Source organism: Chelonoidis abingdonii, chromosome 5, assembly GCF_003597395.2.
Source record: "Chelonoidis abingdonii isolate Lonesome George chromosome 5, CheloAbing_2.0, whole genome shotgun sequence".
Classification (NCBI taxonomy): Eukaryota; Metazoa; Chordata; order Testudines; family Testudinidae; genus Chelonoidis; species Chelonoidis abingdonii.
The window spans coordinates 74015497-74029188 of NC_133773.1; the positions used below are offsets into that span (position 1 = coordinate 74015497).

The 13692-nt window shown below is 40.4% G+C and overlaps 1 protein-coding gene across 2 annotated transcripts in view; it reads left to right on the forward strand.

Moving 5' to 3' along the window:
- GALNTL6 (polypeptide N-acetylgalactosaminyltransferase like 6) overlaps nucleotides 1-13692 on the forward strand; it is a 919665-nt gene that overhangs the window by 352890 nt on the left and 553083 nt on the right. For both annotated transcript variants that reach the window (XM_075066784.1, XM_075066785.1), the window contains exon 3: nucleotides 1887-1995. In XM_075066784.1, coding sequence (XP_074922885.1) covers nucleotides 1887-1995 — 109 coding nt within the window. The remainder of the gene's footprint in view (nucleotides 1-1886; nucleotides 1996-13692) is intronic.

A 13692-nucleotide genomic window follows, 5' to 3' on the forward strand; every position in this document is an offset into this window, starting at 1 on the left:
CAGGGGAGGGAGGTAAGGTGGAAATTTGGCTTGTAACTGGAAGTGGAAAGGGCTGTATAGAAATTCCAGCTCCATTATCCAAGGAAGAGAGGATAGGGAGTACATTGTTATGGTTCAATGGGTAGGAGATAGCATGGTGGACAAGGCAGTATGGTCCAGAGGTTAAGATGCAGGACAGTAATCTTATGACTAGATTTTATATAGTCCCTGTGAAAATTGTCATGCGTGATGTACCTATTCCAGATGAGACCTGTCTCTGGGGGCTTGACTCCACTTACCGAGGTATCGATACATGGCGATTGAACCACTGGGGGTCAATTTTAGTGGGTCTAGTGAAGACCTGCTATATCAACCGCCAATCGCTCTCCCATGGACCCTGGTACTCACCTTATGCTGCTCATTCCAGTGAAGTTGACAGGAGAGTTTCTCCCGTAAACCCAGCACATTGTACACGGTGCAATAAGTCGACCTAAAGTACATCGACTCCAGCTATGTTATTCACGTAGCTAGACTTGTGTAACTTAAGTTGACTTAGCGCCATAGTGTAGACCTGCCCTGGGTGTGTCAGTTACAAGTCCGGCCTAGTGGCCTCTTTCTGAAGATTTTGGAAGCATTTCCTGTCATTTTACTGTTTGATCCTTTTAAAGCAAAAAAAATGTTTTACTATATGGATGAAATAATATTTGAAACTGAAAAAAGGATCAAAGTTTGGTGTGCATGTGATTAAACACAGTGGAAATGTGCTGCTAACCAGTGTACGTTCTGAGACAAATTCTGCCCTTTAGCTATGTGACTCTGCAATCAATAGGAATAGCATGTTTGTAACCAATGGCACAATTATGTCCTGTGGTGATGACTTAACTCAAACTATTCCTAATGACTATAAATTAAAAGATTATAGCATTTGCTACTGTTAAATGTATTGGCTCTGAAAGTGGGGCCGATTAACTGTGCTTGGGAAGGGTCCTGAGGCAGTGAGGTGGGAGTGAAGGAGACTTTATGCCACCTTTTTGAAGCTTCACAATTCTGAGGCTGGCCAACTGAACTCCAACGTAAATTAAAGGAGCCCTAAATTGTTCTAATTTATAATACACCTAGCTTCCTGTGGTCCGAAGTGACTGGCCTGACAGCTGAGAATAGCCATAGCATAGAAATATCCTTTCCCAACAAACGGGGGCTGGACTATGTAAGGCCAATATGCTAGCAGTACTTCTTGCCCCTTCTCTGGTTCCCACTGTACCAGGGCCAGATCTACTGGCTTTATCTGCCTTTTGCATTAGTGGAGCAAAACAAAGGGGCTGGAATAGACCCAAGAATGTGATCCTTTTTTGTGTACCAATAGTTTGTGTTTAAGAGCCCCATTGAGGTGTGCTGAGCACTTACACCTCCCGTTGTGAGCAATGATTAAATTGCTGGACAGCTCTTGAGTTTACAGGATTGGGAGGAGTTGTGTGTGTCCTGGGTGTTTTGTAAACTGCTCGCTTTCAGTGAATCATCCTCCTTCCCTTTACAATACCCTCTTGCTATGAAAAATCCATGGGAGTGAGAAATACAGGGTCGAAGCAGTGGTATAGTTTTACTGTTGTTGTGTGGCTATTAGTCATTTAGTCAAGAAGGAAATTGTCGCTTTCTTGCTGAATTTTCAGGTCCAGCTAGACTTGATTTACTGTATATGGAGTTCAATATGTGCCTTGTATTAGCCAAATACCTTGCAGACAAGAATGGCAAACTCAAAAATTAGTGCTTCAAAATATTTAATCTCCTTTACAGTTGTATTGTTAATTTTATATTAACTTTCAGTTGAAAGGATGCCGCAATTCCTGTATTAGATCATAAATGCCTCTGTGCTTTAATAATAAAAAAAACGTTATCCTCCTTTTCTCCAGACATTTCCACTGGGCCTGGGAGATGGACAGCTCTATACCTGGACAGATGGCTTGAAAAGAAAGGACTGGCATAACTATGAAAGTATTCAGAAAGATGCTATGCGTACAGGTATGGTGCTCAGAATAAATGTAAACTCACTTGTTTTTCCAATGAGGCATTTTTCCATTAGAGTATTTGCTGATGCTAGCTTTCTGATGTTTGCTCACATCTCACTGCACTATCTCATCAGGACATGAGATTTCCAGTTGAGATGTTCTACCAAGTAGAAATAAAACCTTGATTGGCAGAATAGGTAGGTGAAAAGAAAAACAAGTTTTACTAGCCCTTATATAGTAGTTGCATCTTTATCATGTTAGCTATAAGTGAAAATAATTTATTCTGTTCTTTTTTAAACCAGTCTTGATATCGTAAGTAAATAGACTAGAAGCTATGGTTCCCCCCCAATCCCAAAAAAAGAAAAAGATGCTTTACTTGAACTGTTCCAAAATCATTGTTGTTGGAAGGTCAGTTCTCACCCAGTATCAAGAACCTCAAAGTTATACTGGGGCACAGATGAATCCAAATAAGTTCGAAGCCTACTAATATGTTAGTAACACTAACCATACTTGTGGTCTTAGTCTATCTCATTTACTCTGGTCTTCAGATCACAAAGAGATCTAATAGTATGATAACCCTCTTCATATGGCTATATGTCACAAATGGAGGGGGAATGTCAGTGTTACTCCTTGAAGTGCTCCTCCCACTCATAAACACAGAAATATGCTTCAATTTACCACTTTTTTGTTGCTTTAATGTAAGTTATAACTACTCTATATGAAAGGGATTACATTAAAAGGAGTACTAGAATCACAGAAATTTGGGGCTGGACAGGTCCTCAAAGTCATGTCCTGCCTTATCACAGGAAGCTGGACCAAGTAAACCTAGTCTGTCTCCAACAGGTGCTTTGTCAAACCTGTTCTTAAAAACCTCCAAAGACAGGGATTGCACAGATTCCCTTCGGAGGTTTATTCCAAAGCTTAACTACTCTTAGTGTTTAGAAAGTTTTTGTCCTGATACCTTACCTAAATCTCCCTTGTTGCAGATTAAGCTATTACTACTTGCCCTACTTTCAGGTGACATGGAATATGGTTGATCAGCATTCTCTTTATAACAGCCCTTAACATATTTTGAAGTCTATCAAGTCTCACCACTTTTCTCAAGACTAAATATGCCCAGTTTTTTTAACCTTTCCTCATAGGTCAGGTTTTTAAACATTTTTGTTACTCTCCTCTGGACAATCTCCAATTTGTTGACATGTTTCCTAAAGTCTTGTATACGGGATTGGACACAATACTCCAGCTGAGGCCTGACCAGTGCCAAGTGGAATGGAATAATTCCATCCCATGTCTTATTTACAACATTCTTGTTAATACACCCCAAAATATTATATATTTATTTATTTATTCATTTGGAATTACATCATATTGTTGTTGTTTCATGCAATTTGTGATCCTCTCCAACCCCAAGATACTTTTCAGCAGTAGTACCGCCTCACCAGTTATTCCCCATCTTGTAGTTGTGCATTTGTTTTTTCCTTCCTAAGTATGTTACTTTGCACTTGTCTTTATTGAATTTCATCTTGTTGATTTTAGATCAATTCTCCAATTTGTCAAGGTTCTGAATTCTAATCCTGTCCTCCAAAGTGCTTGCAATTCTTCTCAGTTTGGTGTCCTCTGCAAATTTTGAAATTTGATAAGCATTTTATCCAAGTCATCAATGAAAATATGTAATAGTACCAGATCCAGGACGGACCCCTGTGGATCTCTGTTAGATACAACATCCCAGTTTGAAAGTGAACCATTGATAATTAACTACTCTGAGTATGGTCTGTCAACCAATTGTGCACCCACCTTATAGTAATTTCATCTAGGCAGCGTTTCTCTAGTTGGCTTATAAGAGTGTCATGTAGGACTGTGACAAAAACCTTATTAAAATCGAGATCTCTTCCACTGCTTCCCCTATATCCACTAGGTCAGTAACCCTGTCAAAAGGTGAGGCGCAATAGTCAAATCCTGCCCATATCAGAACAGTGACTGAAAGTTGGAGTGCTGTGGCAGTTTGACTTCTGTGAAATGAGTTTTGTTGTCTGAATCAAGTTGCTAGTGTTTAGTGTCCACGACCCAGAAAGTACGTTACAGCTTACTCTAATTGACAATGTTGTTAGGCTCAGTAACTGATCTTGCAAGGTTCTGAGCACTCTCACTGCAATCAGGTAAAGCATTTAAACATGCTTAATTTTATAATCCCACTGACTATTTTTTAACAAGAGGAACACTGCTTCTAAAAAAATGTATTCTCTTATCTCCCCATGTATGTCTTAAGTGAATAGGAGTGGAACATGCAAAATTGTTACAGGAAAATACGCAATTGACATACCAGGTTGGACAAGTGTTCATTCTTATCCAGTATTCAATCTCTGATAGTGACAGAGTACCAGATGCTTCAAAGAAAAGTGCAAAAACATCAATGGAATTACAAATATTTTTATTCTTGTGTGTTGGTGGGGCTGTGTCTTGCTGAGGAGTGTCATATGTTTGCTAACTGAGGTGGAAATTTTTTTAACAAACCACTTGATATTTTGGCAGCATGTCACTGATCTGTTGATGTATTATGACTAATTAGAATATTACCAATTCCTATCCAAGGCACTGGAGGTCTCAACTGTCTGTAAAGAACCATGCACAACTGTGGCATTGCATGAATACTAATAATCATAATAGTCTGTAGCATAATGTCAGCTGAGAAATTAGGAGAGACTGTAATGTAATTGTACCATCCAAGAGTCATCATCCTAATCTTCATGCTTAACTCTAGGAGAATGTCAGTAGCAGTTAAATAAAATTCTAAAATATTTCCTTATTGTCAAAATAATTAAAATATATTGATGTATTTATGGCTTTAGCTTCCTTGCTGTAGCAATCACTGCAAGATTTCTTAGACAGCCAACTTTGGCAGGCACTGTCTAAACAGTATTCATTATTATTCATTAGATTAAAATTAACTTTTAATGAAATCTTTCCTTTGACAGTCACAATATAATAAAGCAGGTGAAAAGTTGGAGTGCAAGAGACTCTGAATGCTTTCTGTTGGGACATACTGTATTATTTTTTCTTCTTACTACCAGAACAAAATTTATCTGAAATCTACTTCTGGTTAAAATTATCTAGGGAATAATCCTCTCAATCTGAAGACATGAAAATGGCAGCAATGAAAAGACTCCTCCTGAGATTTCAGAAATGTCAGTCACAACTCACTACATTGAAAAATATAAATGAAGTCTTTTTAAAATTCAGTTTCACTGTTTATCTCTAAAGCTCACAGTTTTCAAGGTACAGGGGATGTTAATTTCATAAATCTAATTATGGAGAGATGCTAGTCTAGCTGTGATTAAGATTATTGTTACAAGTTTTGTTCTAAAGCCAAATTTTGACCCTCTCCTAGTTTCACTGAAATAAAACCAATGTGCCTGTAATTATGCACTTGTAGCTCTCTATCCAGGAGGAAAATTGGGACAATTTGGGGTTAAATAGACAAAGCATTTGCAAGACATGACAGATGTATATCAATTTATATAAAATATTGTTGGTGTCATATCTTTTAAATGCTTTGGCCTATAAATTCTGAATTTGATTTGTTTCCTCAACAGGACTGCCCCTTTAAAATCAGTGGGGCCTCTGAGCTACTGGGGTCCATTTGTGATGTGATCACAGTCTCAAGGTCTAATAACCAGATTTCAAAGTCACATCTGTGAGCAGGGATAATATCCAGGAAGGATGCCGGTGTGGGATGGCTCTGAGCTGGAGGAAAAAGAGACAGGCTCTGATGTGATGAGGTCTTGATGAGCAGAGGACTATGGTGAGAACTGGGGTATATCTACCCAGTCTAAGCCCAGATCTACAGACTTGGGCCTGCACTACGGTGCTAAAATCAGCAGTGTAAACACTGCAGCCTGAGCTGGAGGTGGAACCTAGGGAGGGGGATGAGTTTCAGAGCCTGACCTGCAGTGCAGGCTGCAATGTTTACACTGCTCCTTTTAGCGACAGTGCAAACCCAAGTCTATAGACTTGTGATCTGAGACTCGCTGCCACGGGTTTTAAAATGCAGTATGGACACACTGTTAGTTGAGGGCTCCTGCAGAGATTGAGCCCCTCAGAAACTAACCTTTCTTCTTCGAGTGATTATCCACACAGATTCCACTCTTTTTGCATGCATGTGATCCATATGCAGCACGAAACTGGATTCTTTTGGGGGTGTGCCTGCATTCTAGGTCCCCTTGTATCCACTCATCTGAAAGCATAAAGTGCAAAGCTGGCCCAACCATGCCTCCACTCCTCCTTATTACTTATAGCAGCAGACCTGAATCCCCTACAGCGTTGGCTTGCTCTTCCCATGATGCAATTTATTTTTCCTTAGCCTTGTATCAAATCTGTAGTTTTTCTTTTTTTATACCAGCCAGCAAAGAAAAAAATATATAAAGATAAATCTGTTAGCCTAGAACCCAGCCCCACATTCAATGTATTGGCACTATAACAGAAGCCAAGTCACCAAGATTTAAGACCTGTCCTTCATGAAACATATCAACATCTATTAATGACTGCACTTTCAGTGTTTGCTTTCTCATGGAGAAGGACATGTCCCAGAGTAGTGTTCAGTCTGTTGCTCTTTTCTAGACTACTCACTGAGAAGCGGAAGGCTACAAAAGGCCTCAGTCACTGGGTTAGTTTCTCTTGGTGCATCAGTGAGCTATTGTTCCATCCTGATCTCCAGGGAGACATCTACTCAAAGGCCCCATTCGTTCTCCGCTATGTTATATCAATAGAAAGGAGCACCACCTCAAGGATAATCCCAAGTGCATGACACCATCCCTTATACTTGGCAGAAGCAGAAGAGTTGTCAGAGTTGATTTGTCTCAGGCTCATTCATCTAAGGGTCATAAAAGCCCCAGTGAAGGCTCAGCTTAGGATTTAGGATTAGTGGTTTTCCTGGCAGGATCAAGGCTATAGTTTGTACAAATGCTTTGAGAATCTTTGGGGTGAAAGATCTTATGTAAACAATACCCCACATCGCTATTTATACTTATATTCAACATGGTCATTTAAAAACTTTAAGACAAACACACTTCTGTGAAACAGCAAAATGTCCCATTGATCTTGCCAGTGGACAGTTCCATTCCAACCAGAATAATGCTATTCTTGACCCAAAACTTCTTCCTGTACTGTACCTTAAGAAATGTATAGTGTTGTTTTTTTAAAGAAACTACACCTTTTTCTGCCTACAGTTCTCCATCTGTGATCAACTTAGAAGTTGATTCACAACACTTTTTGATCTTCTTTCTGCTAAAATTTATCTATAGCACCAACATTCAATTAAATATTAAGTAGAACTGCTGCTTTTCAAAGGTTCTAGAGTCAGGTTCTGAGGCTGTAGCAGAATGTGGCCCTTTTGAGAGAACAAGGAATCTAGTTTTGTTTCAGGTGACTACATATATTTGAGTTGAGTATTAGTGTAATTGGAGAAAGTCCTGTCCTGGAAGTACAGAAATTGGTGTTGAGAAATATCAGGCCTTCCATGACATTGAGCAGGCTTTTCCCTTGAGTCATATGTTGTTCATTTAGTGCTATATTTTGTGTATTTTTTCAGAGCTACTTTTCCTCTGGGGCTAGACCAGTTGTAGGTTTAACTTATTTCAATCAGTGCACAAAGCAGAGTTCAACATAGCTAAGGTTTGGGCAATGATGCCCTGAATAAGCAAATGTCTTGACTGCCTTGGTCCTAATTAAATGTGTTTTCATCAGCTGCCCGAATTTTGACAATGCCAGAATAGCCAAATAATAACTTCTGATGCCTTGCTGTGCTGAGAGCTGTTGGTTAACCAAGTGCACTTGGAGAGTTAGTCCACATAAGTATCCTATTTAAATCAGACAGGAAAAGTATAATTCTGAAAGAACATGGTGTATGGTTCACCATTCTCGTCATAGTGATTGAAATTTCTATCTGGCACATGACTTATAAATATAAACACAACTGAAGTTAGTTTACCATATGGTATTCTTGGATCTCTAGCTGGCTTTGAATTTACAGGTAGAAGCAAATATCAAATGGCTTAAACTGTATGTGAAATGTCTATTTTTCCATATTGCTTCCCAGGTGTGGATATTAATGATTTTTTAAAAAAGCTTTTTTCTGTGTTCTTTTCCCATGATTAAGGCTATTTAGTCATGGATATTTTTAGTAAAAGTCATTGACAGGTCATGGGCAATAAATAAAAATTCATGCCCCCATAACCTGTCCCTGTCTTGGGGCACCTGCTGGGGGCGGGAACCGCTACTGCGGGAGAAGGGAGGAAGCGGCACTGTCCACCACTGCTTGAGTGATCCCTGGGGCCAACAGCGGCCGGTGCGGCTGGGTGTGGGCCGCCTGAGCATCTGGCTGCAGAGCTGCTCCAGCAGCAACCGGTGTGGCTGTCCCCAAGGACACCTGAGGAGCTGGCCTTGGGGTCAGCCACATTGGCCACTGCAGAAGTCACGGTAAGTCATGGAATCCATAACTTCCGTGACCTCTATGACAAACATGGAGCCCTACCCATGATTTCTGGTGGTTCAGTGATATCTTTCTTAGGCATCCAGAAAGGAGGTTGCCGCCTTTCCTTTCAGAGACAGACCTTACTGTATTATCTGTGCCTTTTGTGAACTTGAGGTTAGATTACTAGAGTGTATTCTATAGTAGGCTGTCATCAATCCATTTGGAAGTTGGAGGTAGTGTGGAACATGAAGTCCTGCTTTATTAATTGGAGTTTCTTCCTGTTGAAGTTTAAGGTTTTGACTGTAATCTTTGAATGGTGTGGGTCCCAGCTGTTTCAGAGACCACCTTTCTCTGGCACTGCAGTGATTGTGGCATTTGAGGTCATGTAAAGCACTTAAACTAAAAGCATTTCCTGGCATAATGAGGTGGGCTGGTGGCAGGGCATTCTCAGCAAGGGTTTGGAACTGGCTTTCTTCCCTCATCTCTTAGAACCCATATTGTTGGCCAGAAGGTAACTCCTATTCTCCTTGTGTATTTCCTGGCAAGCCTAATTTACAGAAGACATGACTGAAGAGGTGGTTGAGATGGGGTTGTGAGGCAGTATTAGATTTTTGTATGTAAAGTAAATAAGGTTTCAAAATGTTAGGAAGCTTCATTTTAAATTAAATTAAAATGCAGAGCCCCCCGGACTGGTGACCAGGACCCGGGCAGTAAGAGTGCCACTGAAAATCAGCTCACGTGCCGCCTTCGGCACTCGTGCCATAGGTTGCCTACCCCTGGGGTAGACCATCATGCTGCTTTTGTACTAGCCCTCTGGCATTCAAGGAGTAAACCATTGTTGGCCTTTAGTACCCTGTCCCAACGCTGGTCCCTGGAAAGAAACCCTTCTTCTGGTTCTGCTACAGGTGTTTCTCAGATCACCATGGAGTAAATAACTAGGCTTGTGTGACAAGTATGAAACACTATAGCTGGCTGACCTTGCCTGCATGAAGTGCTGGCAGCTCATAGACTAGCTAAACAGTGCACAATAAGAATATTGGTCCAGATAACTGGGAGGGATGAGTCTGACATGGTTGGGGAAACACTTCCCCCAATAACTTTTTTTTTTGCTGTGAAAGACTATAAAAGCAGCAGTGGTCAAGTAGCCAGTTACTGCTAGTGATCCAAGCCCCGGGCTGTGCAAAGGATGGAAGTTGAAAAACAATGTGTGTAAATGTTTGTTTTGAATAAAATATAGTGGCTATCAGAGTTCAGCCCTAGTGAAACTAGTATTATTTCATCCAGTTGTGCCAAGTACTTGTATTCAGAGAAAGGCATGGATCTCTGTTTTTGCACTTTAATACCTATAATTGAAATACCAGTGAAGGGCATTAGAGGGAGTATGTCCAGAGATAAGTCAGTCCTGCTGATAAGCCTAACAAAACATAAATAGCTTTGATAGACATTTTAACAGTTTCTAATTTTTTCAGGCCTAATTTTGTTGCCTTTTTGCTAAGCAGTTCAGCAAAGCAGTCAAAAGATTACAATTGCTTTTTAATGCCCATGTTAGTCTTTGAGCCTCAAGCATCTCATCTCTTCCTGAAGAGAGGGACTTGATTTCAGTGCTACTTGCTGGGGTGGGGGGGTCCACATCAGACCAGATCCATGAGAACTGAAGGACCTTTGGTTCTCCATTCTGGATATCCGGGATAACATGGATCGAATGATGGGGGACAAGCAAATCCGATGCTCAGGAACACACCATCGCACACGGACTGACCTGACCAGCCAGTTTTAAACTAAAGGGACCTTCTCCTTGCCTTTCTCTGTCCTGCTCTGCCTCAGCCTCTCCACTTTTTGTTTGGTTTCCCTCCATCCCTCTGGCTGCCCCCTCCTCTCTGATCTTGTATCTCTGTTTGCTCACAGATTGTGTTTCTCTCCATCTCCCTTTCAAGCTCTCCCCACCCTCCTTTTTTTCCCCCAACTGTCACTTCCCCTCCCACTGAAGGGAAGAGCTTTCTCTTCTCCAGAGAACACTCTCAGTGCCCTCACCCTGAATCCACCCTAAATCATACATCTCCGTATAGGGTTGAGTCCCTTTACCATATTTGTATTAGCTTTGATCTCTGAAACAGTTGAATCTCTTTTGGCTTAAAAAAAAAAAAAAAAAAAAAAAAAAAAAGGAAGCCTGAGGCAGATGCCTGGCATAGAAAATTACAGACCAAATATTTAAAGTTTGACACAGTTAGAAGCAACTAAAAAGATGGCTGTTGGCATGTTCTGTGCATTATAAACTCAAATTAGAGTCCATCAGGTGCTTTAGGCTATACAGGCTCTTACCCTCAGTGGGCTACTACAAATGCAAACAGATTCCAAGTGGGATTTGTGCCACAGAATCAGTTATTCAAATGTGGGAGTGCCATTTCTAATTGCCAAGCTTTCTGCATTGTGAAATACTGGGGGACTAAGGGACGGGACAATTGATGAATTTTTCCAGTCAAGCAGAACTGGTGGAAACCAAAAATCTGACTTTTAAAGATGTACCCAATTTGCTTTTGCTCTGATTTAGAGCTGTGCCCTTAAAATTAAAGGCAATTAAAGTGACTTTGGAAAACTGACACCCTGAAGTTTCACTGTAGTCTTTGACTTTTAAAAATATGCAAGTATTAGATTATTACTGAATGAATATTTTGAGGCAATTGTCTTTAAATATTCTTTGTTCTTTGTCTCATAATTATGGAGATGCATATTTTACCAGATTTTTTACTGTCCCTATTGTGTTCTTAAATGGCTGTCACAGAAAATTCAGTATAATTGAAAGATAGCATCCTTTTTCCACAAATTAACTGCTAAACATCTGTGCTGCAGCATTGAACATAATTTAAAGACAAATTTAGCTTTCAAAGGAGGTTGGTTAAAACTCAAGTGATTTTAAAATGCCTTTTTCAAAGATAGTTTGTGTTTGAACATTGACTCTTTTGCTCTTGTGTAGAAATATGCTCCATCAGACAGGGCCGGCTCCAGTGTTTTTGCTGTCCCAAGGGGCGGGGTGGGGGAGCTGCGATCAGCAGCAATTCAAGCTTCATTCTTCTTTGGCCGGTCCTTTCCTCCAAGAGAGTCTGAGGGACTTGCCATCGAAGTTCCAGACATGCCACCTCCTTCCATGGGCCTCCCTAAGCACCTCCTTGCTGCACTGGTGCCTGGAGCTGGCCCTGCCCTCAGGAAGAGAGATTTAAAACATATTCAGTCTCCCAGTTGTTAACTTGATAGCTATTCTACCATTCTCTGTTTCTTTCTTTGTCTGTGAGAGCTATTATGGTGGCTGCTTTCATTTTATTTTATTTTTTAAAGGGAAGTAGATGTTGGAAGGGGGGAAGGAATTAAAACTCTGCTTCTCCTATGTATTCAGTCCAATGCCAGAGATAAAAATTGTATCTTAAAAATTGCAAGCAGCGCACAAGCAATCCTGACTGCTGGTGTCAGTGTAACTGTGAGGTGTGCCCCTTTCCCCCCGTACATTTCATGATCACTTCTTACACAAATTATTTATTCAACTATAGCAGCGACGCTGGAACAATTTTTATAGCAGAGGTGCTGAAAGCCATTGAACAAAACTGTTAACCCTTTATATAATAGAAACCACTTCAAGACTGGGGATGCTGCTGCACCCCAAGCACCCCTAATTCCAATACCTCTGTGTTCTAGTGACTAGCATGTTCTAGTTACTGTAATAAGGCTAAATGTGCTAGGACCAGATTTTTAAAGCTATTTAGCCACCAAATATCGTTAGGTGCCTAGTGGAGTTTTCAAAAGTACATGGGCACCTTTTAAAAATTCCATTAGGCACCTATCTGCATCTTAAGGACCTCATTTTTAAACGTAGTTTAGAGTTCAGGTGATACTTTTGAATTGTTAATTATTAGTCATTAAAATTCACAAAGGGAGTTTAGGCAAGATCGAGACTTTGTGTACAAATCGTAATCCGATCTGTGTCAGTTACTTCTGTAATTGCAGATTACTAATGAAGTAGTACCTGTTTTTTATGCCTTTTATATGAATTGTTAAGAAACAAAATCTAAAAATAGAGACATTATTTTCAACCAAAAAAAAAAGATTTTAGGATGGCCATTTTCATTTTAAAAAGGAGACCATAAACATTTAAAATGGCATTGTTGAAGAAAACAAAGGACAAATTCAAAAAAGAAGAATGGGGTGCAGTATCCTTTTCCTCTTGCCAGTACTGTCAATTCCAGTGTAGACCCCAAAGAATCATGAGGTTGTCCTAAAAGTCAAAACATTAATATTTTTAAGGGGTCACTTTTATTTGCTTTCCAACTTTTGAGTCTTTAAGGTTTGTAGTTACCTTCATGGAACTTCAAGAAAGCAGCACAGATTGCTGGAGGGAGCAAGCAGGAATTTGGTCTGTTCACATAATGGGGCTTTTAGTTGCAGCATCTCTGTAAAATTGTTCTCTTAATAAAGAGCCATTTTAGTTTTAGAAATATGCAATTGTGACAGACCCCATACTGGGTCAACTGGGGATGACCGCTCACTATAGACTGAGTGATTTTTTTTGCCCCCACCCTGGGGGCTACAGACTGCCCTGTCTAGAGGATTGGAGCCCTCAGTTGCTTTTGTTTGCCCCAGCCAGGAAGCTCGGGAAGAAATAGACCTGAAAGTTTTCTCTGCCACAGCTCAGGGGCTATGGACTCCTTGATTGCTCAGCCCCCTCCAGGGTCCTAATTGCAATCATTTGACTCAGCAGGGAATCCCAACAACCATGCTAGGGTATATCAACCCACACTGGACCAATGGGGGTTGCCTCGCTCAACTCACCAAGCCCCCAGAATACGAATCCTATGTTATCCAGTGTGCAATACATGAAAAACGGTTCATGGTTTCCAAGCTTTTTTCTGCAATGATGAGGACTGCATACTTCTTCCAAACTAAAGCTAAGATTCTTATGTAACAAAGTTCACCTTCTGGAATCGTAAAACACCAAAAACAAAACAACCCCAAATATCACAAGATTTGTGATTAATATCCAGGAGTACAACACTATCATTGTTCAGATTACTGACTTAAAACGTGCCAGGATCATTCATGTACAGCTCTGACTAAACTAGAGTGCACAAGAATTTGACTTGTTAGATGACCTACTTTCTATTGTTCTGAGGGGATTCATCAGCGCTCCCATAGTGTGTTTTAGAGTGAAGAGCAATAGAAGCGTTCACTCAAAAGTGTTTGGCTAATCTTTTTTGTTTT